General features: G+C 40.8%; 1 protein-coding gene across 13 annotated transcripts in view; it reads right to left on the bottom strand.

Moving 5' to 3' along the window:
* Positions 1 to 27,429, bottom strand: part of ERC1 (ELKS/RAB6-interacting/CAST family member 1) — a 163,253-nt gene that overhangs the window by 78,522 nt on the left and 57,302 nt on the right. For 9 of the 13 annotated variants that reach the window (XM_081209879.1, XM_081209874.1, XM_081209883.1 and 6 more), the window contains 2 exons: positions 9,494 to 9,629; positions 612 to 743 (listed from right to left, as the gene is read on the bottom strand). In XM_081209879.1, the coding sequence (XP_081066005.1) occupies positions 612 to 743; positions 9,494 to 9,629 (268 nt within the window). The remainder of the gene's footprint in view (positions 1 to 611; positions 744 to 9,493; positions 9,630 to 27,429) is intronic. The other 4 variants (XM_081209886.1, XM_081209876.1, XM_081209878.1 and 1 more) reach the window with 1 other exon arrangement.

A 27,429-nucleotide genomic window follows, 5' to 3' on the forward strand; every position in this document is an offset into this window, starting at 1 on the left:
GAATACTTTTCCACTACCAGTTGTGGTTATATAGAAACAGCCCACATGAGGTTTCTTCAATACTTACTTTTCAAAGAAAGATAATCTCATATTAGATTTTATCCAGTTCACCCACTGCTTTGTATGCATCTTTGATAATTTTGAATCCAAAATCCTTTTATTTACTTTCAAAAAGTGTGTATGGCTAATGTGCAAAAAGCACTAAAATGTTAAAGAAGTTTAGCTGGGAAAATCTTTAGAATGAAAAAAGTGACTTCCATCTTTTTTCTGATGTCAGCATTGTTTCAATGGAAAGGGGAGTTTATGGGTGAGGGAAGCAGCAGTTATCAGAATATGTTTCTAAAAGGGCTTAAATGCAAGATACAAAAACCTGTTTAATGATAGCTGTTCTCATACTGGTATATTTTACTGAGTGGAACTTGAAGGCACTATTTAGAGGATTCATTTTCAGAGGCTTAAAATATCTGGTGGGAAATTACTTGAAAATGAACTAAATAAAAAAGTCTACCAAAAGGGCTTTAGGATTCTCTGATACAATGCTAAACAAATCAAGTTACAATACCTAACAATGTTGCCTAGATAGCAACAGCAGTGACTATAATTACGCAGACCTGTTTTTCAGACTGTATCCTGGCTGATTCTTCTTGAGCTAACACCATTTCACGCTCTGCCGTTATTTGCACACTCTCCCTGAGTGCCTCTTCTAGCTCCTCAATTCGATCATCCTTCTTATGCAGACTGTCCTGGAAAATGATAGGAGACCAGATAAAGTAGCTTGGATTTAAAAAGCCGGCAAGCCAAGTGCTACGTCAACCATAAGTTACTCTCCCGTGATGTAATTCCACAAGCACAAATCTTCGCATAGAGGAAGGGAGAAGTTGTAAGTGAAGGCAGAGCTGGAGAAGGTAAGCATCACAGTAAAGGAGAAAGAGAGCAAACCAAGAGATCAGTGCTAGAAGTGCCGTTTGTGTAAAGAGCAGCTAGAGCAGTTGACAGATTATGTGCAAAAGATGCAGATTCACATGCAGCTCCATAGCAGGTTAGTACGCAGATGTTGTGGTACAGCAGCAAGCATTCAGAATCTCTTCTCAGGCACGCGCAACCTGACAGGCAAGGCATAGAAAACTGGAAGGAGTGCAACTTGCAGTTAGTGATTTGCTTGGAGACAAGAGCTCCTTTTTTTCTATATGGAGAGTGATACAAAGCACCATCTGATTAAATCAACATGGCAAAGGATCTATGTGAGGTGGAAAGACGAAGGCCAGAGTGTCAAATAAGCAGTATTTGAAACATTAGGAACCAATTCTCTTCAGAATGAAATCCCTTACATATGTAAACCATGTTGTCATAGACCAAAATGCGACATCAGATGCTTATTTAATGTTTGAAACATCTAGTACAAAAACAAGAGATCTTTAGGCTATAGACTAGGAAATGTTTTTACACAAATATATGAATGTTGTAAGCTTCTGAAACCGTAACTCAGACACAAACATGAGTTGCCACTGCTTGCTTGTTATCCAAGGAGTGTTTTATGTTCAACTAAATGACAGAACATTTGTCTTTTTTCCAGTTTCACACTACTTCAAGTATTGATCTCATCCACCATGAATGTATGATTATCAGGAAGGGTCTGCCAGGCTTCTCTGAAGTTCACAACTAGCATATCATATAGCAACTAATAAGCACTAAGAAATAAAGCAACAGCAAGTTAGCATCCTCTAAGAATCTTCCCATGGTTTCTGATTTGTCATTTCAACTCTGAGGAATGGTGGTGCTGTCTGTCTGGAAAGAGGACTGGTTTGGCACCATTCACTTTGTTAATTGCTAAAAAGATTTAAATGGTCATGATATTTGCAAGATCTTGTATTCGTGAGGATGGTACACCTCAGCAAACTACTGCAAGTTCTGCCAAATGTACACAGTTCTCTCAGACTCTTTCTGTACAGAGAGGTTCTTGACTTATGAGAGAAGAACACAAGCCTTGTGTTGTGATGAGAGGACAGGAAAATCTTGATGTTTGTACTAATACACACATATTGGAATAGAGAAAAAGGAGAAAGCAACATCATCTAACACAGGAAAAATTGTCCAGATGCTACTCAAGTGAACGTCTCAACAAAGAAGATGATCTTCATACACTGGCTACTCCAGCATCACGAACATTGTGCTTACTTTCTATATCTTCTGAAGCAGTGTTGATTAAACCCTTCTAATGTTGTTACAGGTGCTTAGAGTTAGAATTACCCTACCCAGTCTGCAACAGACAGTCCTCGAAAATTATAGTGTGCAGTTCTAATTGCAGCAGACATGGAAAATACTCATTAGGTTGTCTATGTTATGTCAGAATCCAGACTGTCATATTCAGAATCTTCAGTGGTGTCTCCACTTCTACTCTATAGAAGAATGTGTGTCTGGTTAAAGCCGATCTGAGCAACTGCATAGAAGGAAGCATAGTATAATGGAGGTATAGCTGTGTTTTTCATCTGAGATAAGCAGCAAGCATTTGCAATTCAAGTACACGTAGTAAGTTTCCCTATTCAAAAGTATTAACTCTGTGGGACATTCTAATTCTACTGAAAATCCAGAAAATGATCAAGTAGTGCAACAATCAATTCCATCTTAATATTGTAATGTAATCAATATGAAAATGTAGCAATATATTTTGAATATTAATGTTACTCATATATTATCACTTAAATATCCAATGAATCTGAAAAAGCTAAGCAAATGCAGATAGTAAACAAAACAGATGTGTATAGCAAAACAAGCAGCTATTAATAAATCATCACCAAACAAAAGCCATTCCTGTGCCTTAGTTATAACTTGGTGATACATTATTTTTCCAGGATACGCCTTTTTGGAGGTGGGTGGGTGGGTAGAACATGAAATTTCCCCTAACTTCCAATTCCAAGACTGTTCCACACTGGCCTCTAACAAAGAGAAAGTTGTACAATGCATACCCATGATGCTGGAAGATGTTTTCTTAGTAACAAAGAGCACCTTGCTTAACAGAGCCTGAGAACGTGCCCCACTTTTTTTGTATCCTATTATTAAAAATGAAACCTATGATTATTCAATGGTAGTGGCAATGTCAGTGGAGGAAGCTCCCACATATTTTTTCATAGAATTCAGATGCAACTCTGGATGAAAGACTACTGATTTTAAAGTGCCAGATTCTATTCCTTGCAGCCAATAGACTATGTGGGAACAGAAGGAGTCAGTATGATCATTTTGTGAGCCCTAATTGGTATCTGGGTTTGGATTAAATATAAATGAAAATTAAAAGGCACATTATTAAGCACATTCAGAAGCTTGTTTTGTACTCAGAACCAGAGGAGGGCTAGTGGAGTTTGCCTCATATTTATGATAAGCATTATGAGCTACTGATTCATATTAGGTGACATCTCATTCTAAATGCTACTGTCTACGTACCTACTAGAAGCCATGAGAAGGAAAAAAGAGAGGGGATCAGTTTTTTATCTTCCTACATGAAGCAAACTCTCATGTATAAAGCTGTTATAAGAGAACTAAAGATGGACAATATTATAAATCCATTTTAATTGGTTCATTTTTAGTCCAGGTAAATTGAGTTAATTGTTATTATTGCTGGTTTTATTCCTCCAATCCTCTTATTATATTATTATATTATTTCATTATCTGCTGCAAATGTTAAAGATGTTTTTATATATTTTAAGGTGTTTTAAAGGTGCTTTTATTGTTTACTTTGTTGTACCACCGTGAATGGTGGTTTTTATTTATGTATTTTTGTTTGTTCCATTTTGTTTTGTTTTGGGGGGTGGATACTGAGTGGGGCGGGGATTGGTTTTGTTTGGGCATAATTGTTTTGGTTGTTTTGTTTTCTATTTGTAAATGGAGGTTAGTATGAGGCTTGGGATTGCGACCGTGGAGGGGCAAGGGAGGTATGGCGGTGGGGGCAGATGTTATAGGCGAAGGGGATCGAGATATGGATATGCTCGTACCCCTTCCAATCTGCGCCCCATCCCGAGAGACGAGGGTAGGGTGAGCAAGGATTACTCACCTCCTTCACTGGTGTTGTGCAATGCCAGGTCTATAGGCAACAAAACTGCTACCCTGCGAGATTTCTTTATCTCGCAGGGAGTTGACCTGGCTTGTGTGACGGAGACCTGGGTGCGCGAAGGGGTAACTGTTACCTTACGAGAGATGGCGCCCCCGGGTTTCTCCGTCCTCCACCAGTCACGGACTGTGGGCCGGGGGGGAGGGGTGGCAGTATTAATCCGGGAAGATTGTTCTTTCAGGGCTCTACCATCGCCATCGATCCCCGGCATTGAATGTGTTGGCCTAGTGTGGGGCTCCGAGGAGAGCTTGGCTGTCTGGCTGGTGTACCGGCCACCTAGCGCACCAGCAGCCACCCTGTCAGGCCTGCTGGAGGCGGTGGCCGGCTGGGCCTTGGAGTTCCCTAACCTATTGGTATTGGGAGACTTCAACTTCCACGCTGATGCCACTCCCTCCTCACAGGCTCTGGACCTGGTGTCTTCCATGGCGACACTAGGGCTCTCCCAGTTTGTTTCGGGCCCCACACATCAAGCAGGCCACACGCTGGATTTGATCTTTGGCGCCGGTATAGATGTGATCATGTCTCCTTCGATGAAGGTGCCATGGTCTGATCACTACGCTCTGAAAGCCAGGATTGACTTTCCACCCCCACCCTGCTTAGGTGGCGAGCCGATTTGGGCTCGCCCGCGGAGGCTGATGGACCCGGATAGATTCCGTCAAGCCTTGCGGGACCTTGCTCCCCCTGGCGACTCATTGACTGAGCTTGTTGAGGGCTGGAATACCCAGCTCCTGGCAGCCATCGATGAGATCGCACCTAAGCGCCCTCTGCGACCCCGCAGAAACCGGGCTCCCTGGTTTACCGAGGAGCTTCGGAAAATGAAGCGGGACCTCAGACGGCTAGAGCGAGTATGGCGGGGTGCCCGTGACGGAGCCTCAAGAACATCTTATAGGGTTTTTATGAAAACCTATGAGATGGCAGTGAAGGCTGCTAAGAAGTCTTACTTCTCGGCCTCCATTGCATCCGCTAGCTCTCGCCCGGCGCAATTATTTAGTATAATCCGGTCTTTAACGTCCCTTGAAGGACAGCCAAATTTAAATAACAATCTGACACACAGCTGTGAGGCATTTGCGAGCTTTTTTGTGGAGAAGGTCCTGTTGCTCCGCCATGACCTCCCTGCCAATTTGGATACAATAAAGGAACTGGAGGCCCCTCGACTGTCCTCGGGTCCAGTATTGGACCACTTTGACCGGATATCTCCAGCCGATGTGGACAGATTCCTCCAAGCTGGAAAGCCCACCACCTGTCCTCTTGACCCGTGCCCGTCATGGCTGATTAGAGCGTGTCCAGACGAGGTGCGGGGCCCCCTGGGGGATATCATCAATTTGTCCCTTGGCACCGGGATATTCCCAGGGGAACTGAAGGAGGCGGTGGTGCGTCCGCTCTTAAAGAAAACATCATTAGATCCCTCAGATCTATCCAATTACCGCCCGGTCTCGAATCTTCCATTCCTGGGTAAGGTGATTGAGAGAGCGGTTGCTGAACAGCTTGGTAGGTTTCTGGATGAAACATCTGCTCTGGACCCATTCCAGTCCGGCTTCCGCGCTGGTCATGGGACCGAGACGGCTCTGGTCGCCCTAACAGATGATCTCCGCAGGCAGCTGGATCGAGGCGGGTCAGGGCTGCTGATTCTTCTAGATCTGTCAGCAGCCTTTGACATGGTCGATCACGAACTCCTGGACCACCGCCTTGCCGACGTGGGGATCCAGGGCACAGTCCTTCAATGGCTGCGCTCGTTTCTCTCTGGTCGGGGACAGAGGGTGGCGCTTGGGGGGGAATTGTCATCACGCCACTCCTTGGTGTGTGGAGTGCCTCAGGGTGCAATTCTCTCCCCGATGCTTTTTAACATCTTTATGCGCCCCCTCGCCCAGCTTGTCCGGAGTTTTGGGCTGGGTTGCCATCAGTATGCTGATGACACCCAACTCTATCTGTTGATGGATGGCCATCCTGACTCGACCCCAGACACACTGACCAGATGTCTGGAAGCTGTGGCTGGATGGTTACGTGGGAGCCGGTTGAAGTTAAATCCTTCGAAGACAGAGGTCCTCTGGCTGGGGCGGGACGATATGGGATCGAGGGGGCAACTCCCATCTCTTGCGGGGGTGCAATTAGTGCCAGCACCGGCCGTTAAGAGTTTGGGTGTAATCTTCGATACCTCCCTCTCTATGGAGTCGCAGATTACAGCTATAACAAAGGCGGCATTTTTTCATCTCCGCCAAGCTAAGCAGTTGGCCCCTTATCTCTCTCGTCCTGACCTAGCCACTGTGATCCATGCGACGGTCACCTCCAGACTGGATTATTGTAACTCGCTCTACGTGGGGCTGCCCTTGAGACTGACCCAGAAACTCCAGCGGGTGCAGAATGCCGCGGCGAGACTCCTTATGGGGTCTTCGCTGCGAGAGCACATTCATCCGGTATTATACCAGCTGCACTGGCTCCCGGTGGAGTACAGGATCAGGTTTAAGGTGCTGGTTTTAACCTTTAAAGCCCTATACGGCCTAGGACCCTCGTACCTACGGGACCGCCTCTCCTGGTATGCCCCACAGAGAAACCTACGGTCTGCAAATAATAACATCCTCAAGGTCCCAGGCCTCAGAGAGGTTAGGCTGGCCTCAACTAGAGCCAGGGCCTTCTCGGCTGCAGCTCCAAACTGGTGGAATGCTCTGTCAAAAGAGACTAGGGCCCTGCGGGACCTGACATCTTTCCGCAGGGCCTGCAAGACAGAGTTGTTCCGCCAGGCCTTTGGTCAGGGCGCAGCCTGACTCCCTCCTCTGGCAACCTGCACATAATTCTGCTTAATTGGTTGCCATCAATTTGATTTAATTAATTTTTATAATGAAATATTTTTAGATTGTGTGATTATTTGACTGATTATTTGATTGTTGTTAGCCGCCCTGAGCCCGGCTTTGGCTGGGGAGGGCGGGATATAAATAAAATTTATTATTATTATTATTATTATTATTATTATTATTGTTCTTTCCAATTGTCAAGTTTCCATCATCAGAAACTCCTGTATAAATGAACACTTTGATATTTGACTAGGAAGAGACAAACCACATGCCTATTACAGACAGTGCAGTAAGAGCTTGGAAGCTTGTTTATTTGGCTGGATTGCAGATGGCTAGTTTAAGAAAATAGGGATCATATTTTTAAGCACTACATAATGAATTATTAATTCCAGCCAAAACCACAAAAGCCAAAATTATTTAAAATTGGTGCTTCTGTGTACTAACCCCAAAACCGGCAATGATTGCTTACAGTATATCTATTTCTCTCTGTGCTTACTTTTTTATTTAACTAATTAGCTCCCAGGAGAATAAAGGAAAACTAGTTGTGTTGGATAAGCTGACTGGATTCTTGCTGGAGAAGAGTGGGGACAGAATTTTAATGAAAATATTCTGAGTGAGCAACTTTATTAGCTCACCGTTGGAAGTGAACTTGGGCCTTACAAATCTCTTCCTCTGGGCCACTTTCCCAAGGTCTAAGCTCTTGGACTAAAGACTGTGTGTCTTAAAGAGCCAACCCTGCAGACAAAAAATGGTTCACTTTTCTCTAGTGGCCTGCTCCCTGCATCTTTTGGGAGGTGTGGTAGCATACAGAGCACTTGATTCTCTTACAAGTCAGGCTCAGGGGAGGGTCCTGACTCAGGTTCTAGGCAACCAGCCTCAGGTTCCATGGATTCTGAGCCACTAGCCTTAGATTCTCTTGACTCTGAAATACCAGCATCAGGAGGCTGCTCAAATTCCCCAGGTGGTGGTACAAAGACAGAGACTAAGCTGGCTCCTTCACTGAGCATGACAAATATCCCCCTAGTCACTGTAATAAATATGATTTTATGATTAACTGCATCCTTATGGGATTCAGAGCAAGCTGATTTGATGTTTTAAAATTACATATCTATATATATCTACATGCCCATACTCACACACCCACACTAAACTACTGATATAATTAAACTGGACCTGCTACTAAATGGAGAAGAGACATGTCCAAAATAAGACCACCAAAGAGGACTTATTTCACCTTCAAGTGAATTGTTATATATTTGAGAAAACTGACATTTGAATGCCATTACATACCTATATGTAAAGCATATGGCCATTATTAGATTAATGCTGAAATAGAGCAGGACATTTAAAGACACATCTCCACTTACTTTGCAAAGGCTTACAAGTAGAAACACTAAAACTGACCTATAAATTATGTCCCTTGAATTCTTCACTGTACATACATTGGCACAGAGGCCCAACACTGGGAATTTGTATAAGCTATGGATGATGGATGCACAAGTCCTTGTATAATGAGCAGTTCATCAGCCTTTCTTTTATCTTCTACCTGTTCAACATTAGCTTGCAACAGCTTCCCTAATGTTTATTTGAGGAGTTATTTACACATGTACACACCAGAACCATGCCTCTTTCCCTTCTTGCCTCCCACAATCAGGCTCCAGATAGTATAGTGAATGTAGTCTGTACAGGACCTTTAGAAAGTGCACAGCCTCCCTTTCCCTGCACCCTCTCTCCATGTATCTCTGTGGTGCAATGGATCAGTGTGACTGGTTAACCAGAAGGTTGCTGGTTTGAGCCCACCCAGAAATGACTGTGGGAAGGATTCCTGCACTGAAGGAGGTAGGACTACATGACCCTCGGTCCCTTCCACCTCTACAATTCTATGATTCTATGTGGATAGTCCACTTTGAAATGAGAATCACTCTATTGCTACAAAACACGTTTCGAATACATTTCACCTGCTAACCCCTCAGATAACTTTGTTCAACTAAAGTATGTTCATCAGAACACAGCTTCCATTGCAAATTAACTTGGTATTGCAGATGACTGTCACAATATGCCTACTTTATGCTGTGAAATATTCCGTGAGGAGTCACTTATGACAACATGGCACTGTGTCAGTGGCTTTATAGATGGAGGGAAATATGCAGTGAATAGGTGTGAAATTGAAGAAAATGATCCGTGCCCAAATAAACAGAAATGTAATTCTGTAACTCCAAGGATACTTACTGATACATGAGTGCTTCTCAGGCTTTCTTCACTGAACAAAAGCTAAGTCCAAGTATCTCAAAACAATTAAGCAAGATATTTAGAAGCACCGGAAGCCAGACTCTGTAACCAACTTGAAATCGAAGACGAGTTTATAATGTTGTCCCAGTAACTTACGGCTGAAGCAAAGTCCTATTTGCTCACTTACCATAAAAGGGATCAAACTGTTGAAGCTTAATAGGCCACACCCTTCCAGAATCTCAGAATGCTGTGAGGGTAAAGCTCCTCCTTTAATCACAAAGCAACTCCTTTATTAGGAATAAGTCTGAAAGCGAGGAAGCAACTGAGGCAGAAATTTCAAGGAAGATGGCCCTGTGTCAGACATACAGATTCACGTTACCTGCAACTGCTGGGAACTGTCATTAAGATTGTCTTCCCGCCGTCTAGCTTCTTCTAGCATCTGTGCACTCTTTTTCTTCTCCACTTGTTCTTTATGCTTCAGATTTGCTACCTTTTTATTCTGATCTTTAATTTGCCTGTAAAGGGGAAAGCAAGTATTCAAATGCTTGTGCAAATCTACATTTGAAAGCAGAAGTTATAAAACGCAGGGTAGAACAATTCTTCTGTATTTTCAGCAATGGTGTAGATTTGGCAAAGTTATTCACTGCAGCAACCCATTTTCAGTTAAGTGACCAAAGTCGACAAACTCTTATGAAATGAAATACTTCTGCACACAATAAATTATACAATGGAGTTCTAGAATTGGCCCCAAGGCTGTGCTTGAGTTCAAAAACTGAATATGCACTATGGTGACTTTTTTTAAAGACAAGATGAGAACATATTGAGATGAAGCCTACGGTGTTAAGTCCAGGGCCGTCTTAAGCATATCCGGCGCCATGGTGCAAAGATCCCTCTGGCAGCCCCCCCCATTTCCCACAGTTGTTGACCCAGTGGCATAGCAAGTCAGGTGGTACCCAGTGTGGAATTTTTTTTGTCAACACCCCCCCCACACACTGAAATTCTTAAAGTAGGAAAAATAAGATACAGTTGCCAAGTGTTATTTTCTGGTTTATTTACTTAACATTGTGAGCATAAGCACTTAAAACCCATTTTTCCTAACTTTGTTCTCTGCAAATTTTGAAATCACATCAACTCCCAGAGTTGGTGAAGCTAGAATAAAACCCAGCCACTCCTCCAGCTGGACTCCGTCCATGGAACCAGTAAATGTGTGTGCTGCCTTCTTCCATTTCAGGGGGGGGGTATGTGGGCTAGATGACCCTTGGGGTCCCTTCAGTCCCACAATTCTAGGATTCTCTGTGGCCACAGACAGAAAAAATGTCTCAGGCCAAACAAAATGTGTGGGCACCAATCCGCATGGCTTCATAAGAAGACAAGACACATTCATGGAGGGGATGGTTACCAATGGCTACCAGCCAGGATGGCTCTGCTCTGTGATGCTTCTGAATACCAGTTGCTGGGAACCGCAGGAAGGGAAAGGGCTGCTCCTCTGCTCAGATCCTGCTTGCAGGTTTCCCAAAAGGGGCATCTGGTTGGTCACTCTGAGAACAGGATGCTGGACTAGATGGGCCACTGGCCTGATCCAGCAGCAAGTTCTTCTGGTGTATGTATGGCATTTGGGTTGCTATTTTCCCCTAGAAAGGCCTTAGCAGGGAAGGTGGTGATGGCCACAGAATACAAAACCCTGAACTGACCAGACGTATTCTGGCGTGGAGGGGTAGCCAGACAAGAGAACTATTTGCCCACTCTGTGCACAGCAGTGACCCAATCATTTGTGGAACAACTGTATATCTGAAGAAATTGTTCTGTTTAAATTGTTTTTGAAGGATATTGTTATTGTTTTGATTCTGTAAACCGCTTTGATTACTTTATATTATGAAGTGGCCTGCAAATCTTTTGTTGTTGATGATAGTAATATTCCCACCACTAAATAAGCATGGTCAGATGTACATTTCAAGCTCAGTCCCTGCTGTCATTTTTAAGGTGCATGGAAATAAATGCTTTAGTGCTGTTTTATATTTAGAAGTTGTCTCCAGAGCCTCAAGCTATTCTTCAACCCACAGAATTCATAGTGTTAAGGCAAAGAAGAATTCCTTGGTAGTGGGTAGTGCTGCGGGGTTTGCACATGCTCACGTGTCTCAAAGACATTTCACCTTGGCATTGTTATTCAGAATCTATTTTTATATTATTGTTCCCACATGGGAGGTCCCAGGAATTGTGTTTAGTGGCCTTGACATCCTGCCTCTTGCGTAGGAATGTAAGAGGCTCCTCTTATGTGCTACATTCAGGCGCTATGTGGCTCAACCACCGTGCAAAAGCTTTCTGAATGGCTCCCACCCCCAAGATGAAGAATAAGCAAAACAGAACAGTAGCCTGCAATTTAACAAACTGCTGTTTTAAGATAAGAGAGGCTTTAAAGCTGTTAGCCAAAGAATGACTATTTAGTTATGTTGAATATTAGACATTTGGATACTCTTTGATTAGATAGTCTTTTGACCTTGTTTGCTCCAGCAGATGACCCAGAGAAGATTAGGCCATGCCTGCATCCCATCTGTTCTGCTAACAGTTAACCTAAGAGGCCTTTTTGACATTTAAGAGGCTGAGGAGCGTTCTCTTTGCAAGTATGCCATCTATGGAAGAAAAGTGGAGGTGTAACGTCAGATTTATATCGCACTCTTTTTTCCACTTAAAAAAGACTCCTATGTGGCCAGAGAATCAATGTATCCCAATGTTTATATTTCAATATATATGATCAAGATTAAGTAGTTTGCAATACACACTCTCAGGGAGAATGGCCACCTTTAGAGGTTAGGGAGCAGGTTACGACTCAAATTCTGACTCATTGTTATAAGAGCTATTGTTTTGTACAGTCATACCTCATTTTACGGATGCTTCAGGTTACGTGTTTTTGGATTGCGGACCGCAGGAAACCTGGAATTACCGGAACTGGTTACTTCCGGGTTTTGCCGCTCGCGCATGCGCAGAAGCGTCAAATCACGCCGGCGCAGATATGGCACTTCAGGATGTGAACGCTGCAGGTTGCGGACATGCCTCCATCACGGATTACTTCTGCAACCCGAGGTTCCACTGTACTATCATTTCAATACTTCACTGTTCTATGGTTTTACTTCTTTACAAAATGTGTATCTATGTTAACTTGCAATACATTTTTATTTGCATTATTTTCCAGTTTAGACTTTTTAATGCACCACACCACTAACTAATTTATTGTAATAGTAAATTAACTGCTACAAATAAAATGTGCTTAAAGATTCCTTTCCACATATTGGACTTACTCTTGAATAGTTGTAAAGATCACAGGTGACACATGTGAGGTGCACATCACCTCACATTTCAGGGCATATGCGGCTACACACTAACTGCTACAGTGTCCATTTCTATGGTAACATGCGAAGCAGGGAAATAGTGGGGGAGCAAACTCAGCTGAGTGGCCTACAAAAGTTATGTCCCTCAGAACAAGAAGCTTCTCTTCAGCTGATAAAAACTACCTGTGCAGTCCCTCTCAACATTAGTGCCAGGGCTAAATGGCATTTTGGAATCATTCCTGTATCTTTTGGGAAGAACAGACAACAGTGTCTAAAGTATTAATTGGATGCTTTTTATAAATACAATCTTTATGTTAAAAGAAATTAAAACAGGCATTTTTAAAGGCAACCCCCCTATAAAGTAAATAAGAAGCAGACCCATCCTGCGATGTCATTTAAAGAGAAGATGAATTCCTCTCATCATCTATGCCTCAGACACAATTCAACAGCTAAAAAAAACATTATGCTTTTGAAAGGAGTTAATGTAGCACTATTAAAACGAACGCTAGCAAGTTCAAACAGTCCATTAGGAGTTCTGTTTGCGAGCTTCTTGCCACAAGTCCTCGTCATTTTCTTACACTGCTCTTCACTTTTCCATGGCATTTATAAGACAAGGCAACCAATGCCAATGAAAACAGTGCTTGTTGCTAGAAGTCATGAAAATATAACTAGACTGTTGTATGTATGCCAGCAAGAAGCCCCAAATGGGTTTTCAGAGAGGGGTGGGTGGATTTTATATCCTGAAACCAGGAAACCCAGGTTTTAAAAACAAATTCCATGTACAGATAAGTATAGAGGAAGGGGAAGGGAAGTAGAATTGAAAATTGAGATGGGTGGATAGGAGAAGTCAACTTTGTACCTAACCATTAAAATAGGTCTCAAGAGAGTTCAAAGGTATAGGTAAGATCAAGAAGCAGATTAATTCTTGCCACTCTACCCAGTACTTATTTTCGCATTATTTCAATCTCATCAGTATTTTGCAAACGTCACAAAATTATATCATCTTCTAAACTTACTAGAGTTTCTGTGTCTATACATCTTCATCTGAAAAGTTTGCTGGGGGATACCTAATCAGATCCTATACCTTCCCCCCAGCACCTACTCTCTACAGTAATCAGGGATTTGCAACTCCGCACTTCCCCTTTTAATGATTCTAGAAGGGTTACAATCTATCCTTTGGAAAATCCTGATTCTTAACTATTTTTCCAAAATTAGACAAATTGTTTCTGTCCCTTCATCCATATTCTTTCCAAAAATGTACTGAACTCCTTCCTTTGGGAGGCCAGCCATTTGAGAAACACAGACTGCATCTATGTGTAGTTCATTTTTAAATAATTATTTAGAATTATTATTTTTTAGAAGCGTTAGTAGTAGACTCCTTGAAATTAATGGACATCAAATATGGACATTAAAAAACAGTACTAGTAAAACATATCAAGCACTGAAGGACCACTGGGAAATAAATAAGGAAATCGTTCCCTTGGTAATTTTTATTGTAATTATGAGCAGGTCACTCAGTATTGGGTCAGTTCCTACTTCAAGAGGCAGGAAGGAAAGGCTAAAATCCTCTTCCTGGAAGGTGAAGGTTCCAACCTATCTCCAGGCTTGATAAGCGATTAAACATTCAGGTAGGTAGCCGTGTTGGTCTGACGCAATCAAAATAATTTATTTATTTTTTAAAAATTGTCCAGTAGCGCCTTAGAGACCAACTAAGTTGTTCTGGGTATAAGCTTTCGTGTGCATGCACACTTCTTCAGATACACTTCTTCGTGTATCTGACAAAGTGTACATGCACACGAAAGCCCATACCCAGAATAACTTAGTTGGTCTCTAAGGTGCTACTGGACAATTTTTTTAGCAATTAAACAGTGAGAAATCACAACCAAAAACCTGTGTAAGAGTTGGCCTAAATCCAGAAAAAGCAATTAAGAAAGCTAGGTTGAATTTCTACCAAAGCAACACAACAGAGTAGAGCCCAGTTTTTTCAGTGTTAAACAGTGTGGAAAAGACTGCACTTCCACTCTTAACAAAGATGTGAATCAGTATGCAGGGTGAGCAGAACAGTCTCTCCCTATAAGAAGAGAAATTCATCAAGCAAAAAATTATTTAGGCATTTCCCTGAACATGCAAAGCCTCCAAATATGGATGGGGACGGGGAGGTGCACACAAACTGCACCTCAAACATCTTTACACATCATGCTCTCCCTCTTCCGCCCCTCCCCATGTTGTGTGGGTCTGCAGTGGGGCTTCTTCACGCTTCTCTGTGTGACTGTGCTCAAGAGAATGCAAGCAGAAGTCTCCCACAGACCTTCACTGTGCAGTCAAGGGCTGAGAGGGGCATGATGTGTTGGGAGAGGGGTTTGTGTATGTTCCCCTGCCCACAGTTTGAATCCTTGTTCACTAGAGCACACCTCTTCACTGTTCAAATGGCAGTAGGCCAGTCATTGTTGGAGTTGCTAACACAGAACATCTGAGGGGGACAATGAATCCCTTACAGTCACATACTTTGCCGGTGACTGACCCCATTTTAGCCTGGAAGACTTTCATACCTTGTAAAAGGTATGAACTTGTGGCTGCATCACACATTTCTTGAGTGGAGAGAAAACTACAGAGGCACTTGTGCCCCTGAGTGAGCTAGAATCTTATCTGGTGCTACAAAGAGCAATACAATTTCTCTGCTGATATGGTTAAGAGTACTTGTGCAACCTCTTCTTTTAATAATGCCTAAAGATAGCAAATGGGCCCAAATGCTGGCAAATGCCCCTCTTGCATTAGTGGCACAGAGATCGATAACAGGAACCCAAGTTCCTGAAGGTCTGAAGGCAGACGCGGTCACCACCTTGTGGAAGCCAAGCAGGTCTGGGTCGAGTTACTGCCTGGATGATGACCTCTTAGGAACCACACATACATCAACTTGGATTCCATGATGGAAGGAAAGTGAGATTGAAATGTGAGAAAATAAATAAAATGAAATAAATAAGTAAGTGCTATTCATTGGAACTCATTTTGGTTTAGTTTTGGTAAACCATAAAACATACATGGTTTATAGTGGGGTAGGGGGACTCTATAAGCTATATAATGACTGTCTACTTTGTCACTAATAGGTGCACATAAATCATTTGTTATTAGTCTTTTTTTAAAAAACACCCTCAGGAGGCTGTATTTGCTGGAATAATCTGATGCACATAAATTAAGTTTGAATAATAACCTCAATTATCTTTCTAATGATGTCACACTGGATAATTTGTTTACTTTGGGATATGTTAACATGACGATATATTGTAATTTAAACATTTTACATAATGGTAAATGAAAACACTGTGCTCCATCAATTTCCCTAAAAAACAACCTCTCCCGTCCCTAAATAATTTCCCATGTGGCGCTTTCAAAAGCATTGTGAGCAGTCAACAACACAGGGAGAGAATAAATGTGCATACATGTGCTGAACCCTACAATATCTGAAAATTATTTTAAAATAATAGTACAAATATTATACTCATTTGGGCACATAAAGACTGTGAAATCTACTCTGTATACTGTACTACTGCACTGTAGATTGAACTATTGTATTGCATTGTATGTGGCTACCCTTGAAGACAGTCTAGAAGCTGCAGCTAGTGCAGGATGCCACTGCTAGACTAGAATTGCAATGGTTGCTCATTTGCTGTTTGGTCTAATTTAAGGTGTTAACTTTAGCGTGTAAATCAATAAATGACTTTGAGCTGAACACTTTTATAGCTGCTTGGTTGAATCCTGTGTTCTGTGTGGAAGGTCCTTTTTGTGGGTGTGTTGATGTGCATAACCTGATACATAGTGACACAGGATAGGGCCTTCTCTGTGACACTGCCCCAGGTACAGAACATCCTTCCTCTGGAGATACAACAATGTTCCTCACTGATGCTGCTAATTATTATTACAATTTAGTACCTACCCTTCACTCTAAGGTCCCGGGGTGAGGTACAACATTTAAAACACATTAAAAAATACAATATTCCACAATGTTAAAAACAGTCTAAAATAACTTATTAAAATAAAGTGGGTCCTACAAATATACATCTGAAGTGTCAAAAGCCAGGTTAATGATGACTTGAAGAAGACTTAAACATCTCTTTGTAATGATGTTTGGGTGAGTGTCGTAGGTTGAATGTTTCATTTTAAACTAATTCTGAACTGTTTGCAAAGTCTAGAAAGATAGAAATAAAATTCATATTGTCCCAAGATGAGTGTTCTAAAATGTTTGGGATATAGGGGTGGAATTTGAGGTTGTCCTATGCTATTAACCTTTTGGTTGGAATTTGAAGATTGCATAAGCATGTATCTAAGCATGTCCTACATCTTGGCTGATTCATGCAATATTTGGAAGGCCACCCAATACAGACATAGAAGGCAATTAATATCATGCTATAAGCTGATTGAAGAGAGAAGCCGTTATTCTATAATCCACATCCCCTGCTTTTGGTCTTGCTTGTATGTTTAATTTGTTATTATTTCCAGAGGGGGCTCAGTCAACCCCTACCATTACATATTTTAAAAATAGTTTGAGGCAGAGTGAGGAAATAGAGGATATATAAGAGAAGGTATGGGCTATATACAATAATCTTATCACTGATTTGTATTTTATATGATTGAAGACTTTAATAAACTGTTGGCAACACGGGCATGTACTGAAACAAATTGACATTTCTATGTTCTTAGAGTTGACAAATTTAAATGTAGTTGTGGAAATGCCTCCAAGTATGAATCTGGGACCTGTTTCAGACATTTAGGGGGAAGTGTTTGGATGGGAGGAGGAATGAGGGCTCATTTCCCTTCTCCTAAAGAAACATGGGACAGAATTCACTCAGGGTGAGCCCACTGAAGTTAATGAACATGACCAAGGTCAGTCCATTAATTTCAATAGGCTTACTACCACCCATGGGATGCAGGCATCACAAAGAAGTTCATAAACATGGCCATCTGGTTTGTGCAAGCCTTCTCCCTAAATAATAGGATGGTGAGATATGATGATATATTGATGTTATGGCAGAATGACAAAGAGGTCATATTACACTCACTGCATAGCTGTCAACTTTCAGATTTGAAAATAAGGGATCAGCAGCCTCGAAAATAAGGGATCAACAGCCTCACCTGTCCCGGGGAGCCTCGAAAATAAGGGATCAGCAGCCTCACCTGTCCCTGGGACAGTCTACGGGATATCCAACAATCCGGGATAGAAGCGGGAAGCAGCAGGAAACGGCGCTGGGATAAGGGAATTTCCCGCAAAAAAAAGGGAAGGTTGACAGCTATGCACTCACTGGTCTTGTTACCAATATGATGGAGGGGAGAACTGTGAGGGCTCTTTTGCCCCTGAGCTTTTGAGCAGTTGCATACATACATATGTACATACATACATCAAAGAGACTTTGCTCTTTGCCGAAATATTTTGAATTATTACTTTGTTTAGTATGCTAGGTAACATGTGCCTGACTAGCTTGAGTTGAGGCATCAGTCATGGCAAGACCCATACCTCCTGAAAAATGTGCAGAAAATTTGGGGCCAATTTCCAATTTAATGACCCACTTCTTACAACTCAGTTTTAAGAGCTGGTAGAAGACTTATGAAGCAGTTGAATTTGAGGATAGCACAGAACCAGAATATTCAAACCTTGTGAAAAATTTCTGCATATGTGCATTTGCACATGCGTGCAAGACTGCTTACTTGGCCAGTTAGCTGCAAGACAATCATTTCATTATAAACTTAGCATGGTAAGTTTATTAGTTTATTAGTGTTGCACTGAGACCATTTCTGCAATATGAACTAAAAATCAAAATATTTAAAAGGACTTTGGCTTTCAAATGCTGATTATCAGTAGGCCAGTACAGTAGCTGTCCTTAAGATATAAGAAGTTACTCTAATTCTGCTATATGCATTTCAGACTTAGAAACTGCAACTATTTGTACTTAGAAAAACCAGCTGAACATTTTTTCTCTGGAGAATAGAGATGACTTTTTAAATTAGAGCCTTTACACCATTTCCTTTTTTATAAAACTCCTTGACAATTATGCCATTTCATTGCAAACTTCTGGCACATGCCTTTAGGGCGAACATATGTTCAGTATTGCTCATGTCTAGCTGGTGAAATGCGATAAGATCTCTTTCCTGCTGGCTTCTTACCCAACTAGAAATTAAAGCACTGTTTTGCTTGGATTTTTTTTTTTAATTATCCTTTATGGTCTTTTGCTCCAAACTATTTCAGACCTGACTGGAAACATACCTGGCTAGAAGAACACTGGGATTTGCCAGCCCTGTCTTCCATGTTTCACCATCTTCCCCCATATGGCATTAATAAAGCCACATGCTAAATTTTCTGGGGTTCTATGGCACACTCAGGATATGAATTACTGTAACAATGTGTTTTTAATTTTTCTCCCACTAGAGGCGATGAAATCAGGTAGTGTTACTGTTATTCTTGCTTCCCAAGTTTATCCTCCTCTATATATGGGTAAGTGGAGTTATTACCAGTGGGGATGCTGATCAATAGCTCAACACAGGCTTTTGTTGTAAGTTTGGTTATACAAATATTTTTGGAACTTTAATAACTTCCTTTTGATTATTCTTGCAACTTCCAAAAAAGAAACATGTGTAACTTTGGCATAACAACCAGAGTGCTCTTTCTGACAATAGCACAGCACACCATAATATCCTAAATTAGAAATACATCCCGCATACTCAAAATTTTGCAAGTGTTCAGACATACATAAAACAAGTATGCACAAGTTCAAAACTAGCCTCTAAACGGTATACTTCCCCCTCAAAGCAGCCCTCTATATTTGCATAAGCATTGAAAACAATGTCCCATACAATCCTTATTTGAAAAATATGTGTACTGATCAGCTAATTTATTACTCTCATACAATGGGATTATTTTGCAAACAGCCACAGCCCGTAAGTATAGCGCAGATTTAAAACTTCGCATTGAAGACATAAAACACACACACACACACACACACACACACACAATGATTAAGACGCATGACCAAAGCTCCTGGGTCTTAGTAGGCCATTCAACTGATTTTCCAATTACAAAGAGAAGTACCACTCAGGACTCTCTTATTTTCAGGTACTGGATCAAAATGATAAAATTGACTAAAATTTTAATGTCAGGTCAAAATGTCTGCCCGTGCACACAGATAAATCAATAAGGTGTAGAACAAGTGAATTCTTGAAAGATGTGGCAACATGCAGACAGTACGGATTCAAGATGGCCCATAGCCACTGTTGATACAATGTACTCACGCCTCATTGGCCTCTCCCTCACCAGGCAGAAGATGGAGAATCTGAACTTGGATGAGGTGACACAGAGGCCACAATGCAGATACTCAGTGCAAGACTGGAGGAAGCCAGCCAATGTGCTGACTGTCCCACTCTCCCCTGCTCATCATTTTGATAAGAATTTGCTAATGTCTGAACAAACAACAGTAACTACTGCCAGCACATCCAAGTTTTGTGCTATAAACTACTCTGTAGTCCAGCTCTCCCATATAGAGTAAGATATTTCTGATCCCATCTTCTAGAGAAGAAAATTGGGTTTCAGTATTTCACTACCTGAGCTGTAGATGTACCTCTCTAATAAAATCCTTAAATTAATATATACTGACCTTGAAGTGAGGCTGAACCAAGCAGCAAATCCAGGGTAGGAAATGTGAAAGAGAAAGTTAGAGAAAAGGTTAATGAGGATATACTCCAAAGTTAAGACATCAAGAAAAGTGACAAAGGAGCAGCACAGCATCAGAAAGCAAGACAAGAAAGAAAGGCAAGGCTTTTTCAACCAAAATCCTCCATTCTGGTAAACTTCCCAGCAACAAAAAGAATTAATTATATTTTTTTATTTATTTAATTTCTATGCTGCCCTATACCCAAAGGTCTTAGGGCAGTTCGAACCACCCAATTAGATTACACCATTCAACACATAAGGAGTGCTCCAGAAAATGCCTTCTTTTTGATTATTTTGTTTCCTTTCTTGGAGCAATAGTGTAAAGACAACGCCAAAGTTTGCATGGATCAAACTGGAAAGCAACTGTCTACTGCTTGAGAGAATATTTCATGGAACATAGATGTTAGCAAGATGACAGTTCTGGGAAATCAGACAACTTTCTTCAGGCTGCCTCCCTCTCAGATTTAAAATTTATTCCAAGAAAATATCTTAATTTATCTCAACAAGAAGGCCAAAATAAAGCGAATCAATACACCACAAGCCTTCATGTGTTGCTCATAAAACTTTAAGAAAATCCAGGAACTACTTATCATTTTGTATGAACTCTTTAAACACCTAAGAACATTTTCAAGCTTGCTGTCAAGTCAGCTATATTTTAAGTCTATATAATGAGGTGCAATCTAAAAAACAATAATGAACATGCTACTTCTAGTCAGTTCCCTCCAACACTATGGACTGGGAGGCATGCTAAAGACTACCTGTTGGAGGTTACTGCACAGCCATGGGCCTCAGGAGTTCATTATTGCCTTTTTTGCTTTAATTCTAACACCCTGTTTTCAGAGTTATCTATGGTCAATTTCACTGATAAATATGAGATTGACAGACAAAATCAAAGCAGCATTATTCTTCATCTTCTTGATTTAGCAAGTTGCAAAGAAAGTTTTGTGTTGTTTTTACAAGCTAAAATTACGGCTATTTCGGACAATCATTCAACCCAGATCATGCTCTTCCTCATCAGGAACAATATACTGTTCCTCCTCTCCAAGACAATCATGCATGTGAGAAACAGATCACATAATAACATATAAATGTTCAAGAAACAGTCGTGGTAACCTATGAACTGGCTCTATCTTAAACGTACTCTAGGAATGCAGTACAAATATTCGGATCCAGAAGTGACCACCAGAATTTTTACTTACTAGAAAAAATATGTCTTGAGTAAAAGTTAAATTATTATTTGCTCTCTTACTCAGTTTTACTCAAGAGCTCCCTACTATAACTGTAAGCCAGTTTAAGGCTACTTAAAAAAGGTTATATCCAAAACCAACAGGTTGATTTGTGTAAAATGCACATTTTTTTCAAATCGATGCACTGCCTCATTTCAAAGTTATTTCAATGGATTAAATATACCAACTATACAAACTGCTAAAAACTGAAGACTGCTACTTCAAAAGAAATGTGATTAGAAACATAGTGGATCTGATACTTGACAGACCACCACTAATGATACCAGTCAATTCAGCTAAAAAGTACCTGCTGCTCTGAAAGTTAACTTTCAACTGCAAGTTGTCATCTTTAGATACATTTACAACAAGAAAACAGATTTTAAAACAGCTGTGTTTCAAAAAAAGTTAGCAGCTTAGAACCTACTGATTTTGGGTCAGTATTACACTGCAGCTACTTACTATTTACTCTAATATCTCAGAGGGATTGGGGTGAGGAAAGTATAGAAGTCAGGAAAGGACAATGAAACGTCTACTTCAGATTATTTATGACCAAATTTATTTTTCCACTGTAGAAATGTCCTTTTTTCATTTGCCAACATCAAGGACAGGGCCAGAAATGACTGATGAGATGTGCTTTATTCAGTTAAATGTCAAAGACCTCAGAGAGAGAAAAATAAACATTACCTAGTTTGTTTTCTACAAGACTTTGTATTGATACCAATTTAATACCGGGCAACAAAAATATAGCAGGCACTGGAAGCTTGTGACCTGGCAGATCATCAACTAGCCAAAAACCCTGCTGGTTGCTTTATACATTTAGAACATGCCTAGAATTGCAGAGCAGCTTGGAAACACTCTGTTTAAATGTACAACATCCTTTAAAAAACCTACATCAGTGAAATTGGCTGAAATACAAAACAGCAAGCAACTTCGCCAAACAAAGCAGGCCTGAGCAAGCAAGATCAGTTAGAATGAGGCAACTCAAATTACAAAATAATGCAACCATTATTGCAAGCAACATTTTTCTCCAAGCACACATGCTACCCGCATTCCTTACAACATTGAGAAGCAGCCTCCAAACTTTAAGTGCATACCTTTGATACAATGTGTTACAAAATTGAAGGGAAATGGTACATAGGGTGAAGTGATGCATTTCTAAATAAAGTTTGAGCAAAGTTCAATAATTTCAGGTCATTTCACTACTTCAATATGAGATAAGCATATGGCTTAAACATGACACAATCCTCAAACTAGCATTTTTTAAATTCTGTTTATTTTGGGAAAGTCTTCCCTCCAGTCCCTTCCCTGGCTAAAGTCAGTGTGCTTAAGACAAGCAGTCTTCACTGGATTCCCTGAACAGAACATCACTGGAGCTGCAGTTTGTCACAGTTACATGGGCAGAGTCAGTATTGGGTCCATCTCAAGTGGCGGCTGAGGGTTGGATTCTTAGACCAGTTGGGCAGGGGTTTGGGTATCCCCAAGGGAGCCTGGGGGGTGCTTCCTGCCCAAATACCCAAAAGGGGCAGAAAGGCCTTAGTATCCTTACTAGTGATCGGGGGACGGAGGGTCTCTGGATATGAAGCATGTCAATAGGTGACCCGCGACAGTGGCCAAATCCTACTTCTTATCCATAAACCAGCAGGCAGGCTGGTTGATTACAAGATACATACACAATGCCTATGCCCAAACCTGCATAAATCTGTAATCAATAAAGTTGTGGCCTTATCTGATCCCAGCACTGGTGCCTTGTGTCTTATTTTATATCTTAACTGCCTGTTCACCCTCCACCCCTCATGGCTTCACTTGCACCCGGGCCCGCAACTAGTTATCAACAGCTTATTAAGGAAAGGTGAATGATGGGCACCCTGAAGAGAACGAAAAGTATGCCCATACAGGTTTATGTGCCTGCATTTGTGTAGGGATCAGTATCAAAGGCCCTGTTCTCTGACCTGCCAGCAAGAGCTGTTGGGTTAACAGGGTTCGCTCAGTGGTGACCCCATACCCCATGAAGAGACACAGGGTATTATCACAACTATGTGTTTTTCTTTTAATTAGAATAAAACCCTATAAAATATATTTTTTTCTTTTAGTTCCTGTTCAGTTGGATTGTGCCTTACTAGAAATATATATATATATAAATGGAGCTGTAAACCATCTTATGGGGGCAGTGTGCCTTCAAAGACAAATTAAATAAATATTTATATACATAAGCAAGATGTTTCAGAGTTGTGTGTTATCTTTCAGTTTTCTCATTCTAATTTTAAAAACACACAAAACAGGTTTTATATAGGTTTGAGAGCACAACTGAGCCAAACAGCTTGAAACTGAAATGGTCTGAAAGTAATGGAGCTATAGTGCGGGAATTCACAGAAATACAACCACCAAAAGAAGAGGAGGTCAAAACACAAGTCGTTCAAAAATGCTGATAATATGATACCAGCAGAACTAGTGCTCTAAGTTGTATTCCAGGGTCTAAAAATGTTGCATAAATCCAATTAATGTGGCACATTGGCAGACATACACACACTGACTACAGCAAACCCCAGCCGAAATTGCAGCCAGTTAGCAGAAAGCAGCATTCCGCCAGCAAGAAACAATAGCCTTGTAAGAAACTCACTTTCCTAAAAAGTCCCATACAAAACCCCCTACAGGCTGGGGTGGAGAGACAGACACCTGGTAGGGGGAGCATATTCTGTGCGAAGCGTGCCTTCTGAGAAAAGGCATGGCCAAAAAACCACAGGCACAAAACAACCCAAGGGAACCAGGAAAGACAGAGAGGGAGAACACAAAAGAAACATCAATGAAACATTAGATGATTGTGGGATGACAATACATAAAGAGAGCAAGTAATTAGTAAAAGGAACTAGAAAGCCAGACATTTGATACGTGAACAGAACTGCGTAAAAACAAAGCCATTCACAAATTGGGTGCGTTCTTCATTTGATTTTCCACTTAATCTATTGAAGTGTTTTCACCTGTTCAAAAAGAGCTAAGAACCAGCCTCTGATGATGCAATCCTAAACATATTGAACAGGGAGTAGCCCAATTGAACATAGTGGAACACTTGAAGGATTGCAGGCACTTTGGGGGCCTTGAAGTTCTTAAGGAGGGGGCCAGGCTCCCTTAAGTGAGTGGTGATGTGATCAGCACATTGCACGGCGTGGTGTATAATAAATAATAATAATTTATTATTTATACCCCGCCCATCTGGCTGGGCTTCCCCAGCCCCTTTGGGCGCCTTCCAGCAGAATATTAGAATACAATGATTCATCAAAAATTAAAAGCTTCCTTAAACAGGGCTGCCTTCAGATGTCTTCTAAAAGTCCGATAGTTGTTTATTTCTTTGACATCTGATGAGAGGGTGTTCCACAGGGCAGGCGCCACGACCAAGAAGGCCCTCTGCCTGGTTCCCTGTAACTTCGCTTTTTGCAGGGAGGGAACCACCAGAAGGCCCTCGGACCTCAGTGTCCGGGCAGAATGATGGGGGTGGAGACGCTCCTTCAGGTATACTGGGCCGAGGCCGTTTAGGGTTTTAAAGGTCAGCACCAACACTTTGAATTGTGCTCAGAAACGTACTGGGAGCCAGTGTAGGTCTTTCAAGACCGGTGTTATATGGTCTTGGCAGCTGCTCCCAGTCACCAGTCTAGCTGCCACATTCTGGATTAGTTGTAGTTTCTGGCACAACCTTCAATTGTGCCTGGAAATGTACTGGGAGCCAATGTAGTGCTTCCAACACTCTTTTTGCCATATACTGTATTTTCTTTTATTTCTAGGAAGCAGCTATGGAAGAATTCATTGATAACATCATCAACTAATTTCTTCTTTTTCTCTCATTTATGGAGTGGCACCCTGGTATAGAGGCAGTCGCTAGTCTGGCTCCAGCTTGAAAAGCTATTTTTATCAGCCAACTTCCCTATGGTAAGGTACTAGGTGTATAAGTATATGCTGCAGGGGAAGCTAATGGTACAAATGTGGTGTGTCTCAGCCAGTTAGTTAATCTAGTGGTGTCTCCTGTACAAATTAAAAACATATGTTTCAGAATAATCAACTATGCTTTAAAAAAGTGATTTTTCTTGTTATCTCTTACAGATTGGAAGAATGTGGTAACAAAGGAAGATCTTAAATACTATACATGTTTCCTCCAATTTGAAATGGAACCATATTATCTTCAGTTTCAACTGGAGAGTAATAAACTCTATTGAGAATTCATCCTTCAAGACTGTAGGTTACACTCAGAAAAATGAACAATCCAATTACAGTTATAGTACAGCAGGAATTCTGAGAGAAGACTAACAAAGCTCTCCATAATGACTGACCTTGGAAGAAGTTGAAAAGAAAGATGGTGGGATTTAGAAACATTTTAAATGTAAAAAGATGACAGGAAAAACTCAAAAGATTATTCCAAGGTTTTAAACCTCTATGATAAGGAAGGTAACAATATTTCCAACAGTGATAGAGAAATCTGCACATATTTTGAGGTTGAAGGAACATCCAAACATGCATATTGGTAGGATACAGAGAAATGCAAAATTGGACCATAATCAAATACTGGTGAAGGAAGATAAATTTGGGAGATATCTATATAAGACTGACAAATTAAATTTCAAGAATATTATGTAAAACTTCTGCAATTCTATTTCAACTGTCCTAACAGACATTTTGGAATTCAAAAATAAAGGAAATGACCTATTTCCCCCCTTGTGGCCAACAGAACACCATTCATGGAAATGTTCAAAGTTTCATTGAAAAATAATAAATATTGATTTTTCAAAGCTCTCTACTGTTTCAATGAAACAGGATCAGATGCCATCCAAGGTAACAAACTTGAACTGTTAATCCAACTGAGAGGCTTCATGCAAGTTAATTATGTGTGTGTTCCTAATGAATGGAGAATATTGTTTTGTCACCTTTGAGCAGATTCTGCATATCAAAGAAGATAAAAATGTGAAGCAGTAACACCAAGTATTTACAGATGTGCAAATTCTCCCTACAATAAATTCTCTTAATTATATTCTCTGGAGTTCTGAGTAGATTTCTTTATACAAATGCCGCCCATAACTATTAAACACATTCAACATCTAACTCAACATTGAAATATTAAGTCAGATGAACAAATTTTGGGCAACGAGGGAACGCCAAGCAGCTACTGCATTTCAAGAATTAATATATTCACCAAGGAAAATTCTACTCAGGTGGTGGTCTTAATCTATGTGATTTTCCTGGCACCTGACAAAATGCAGTTGAATCCATATGAAATAATGTTAAGGAAACCCATTCCGGCAAAAGAGGAAAAGTTAGTGCACCGCCAAGAAATGAACCTCCATATTGTACCTTTCAAGGCAACTGTTGGTCAAACTGTAACTAATACTTATATGTCACTGTTTTAGAACGGACTAAGAGTTTACGACTGCAGTTCAGGAGAAATTTTAAAAGCCTAATAAATGGCTAATAGTTTTGTTCCATTTTCCATCTAAGGTGTTGTTCCCATGACTTCTCCGGTGACCCAACTGCTAGCTGTTCAAATCTAGTGGGGATATTAAGTCCTACCTAATTTCTATCCACAGAAAAGGATGGGCTTGGGGAAACCACATTACTAAGAAATTATTACCAAGAAGAGCATTTTTAGCTGTAAGATGCCTTGAGTCTTTGTCAGGGAAAAAGGGGAGGTGTAAATAAATATGTAATAATAATATAAGAAGTGGAAATCCTGTTTCAAAGCTACTAAGTGGCATTCTCCTATTTAATTTCATATGGCTGCAGAACATGCTCTCACATAGGCAGAATTAGTCCTCACATCAAGCTGCATATTAAAAATGCTTAGTATTATCTGTGGTACTTGTACTATAGTAAATCATATAAATTTGTCAGGTTCAAGTATGCATGTACAGTACATGAAACGAAAGCCAGCTTCACTGAGCTACCATCGTTTCCTACAATTGTACTTTTCCTCCTGCTATTTAAAAGAGATCCCAGAAACATCAGCATACCTTTTGAAATAGGCAGGGAAAAAAGCAAAAACCCTTAACTAACTTTTAGAAACTCCCCCAATGCCCTATTTTGAATGGCAGCAAGT

Source organism: Podarcis bocagei (genome assembly GCF_964188305.1).
Source record: "Podarcis bocagei genome assembly, chromosome: 10".
Classification (NCBI taxonomy): domain Eukaryota; kingdom Metazoa; phylum Chordata; class Lepidosauria; order Squamata; family Lacertidae; genus Podarcis; species Podarcis bocagei.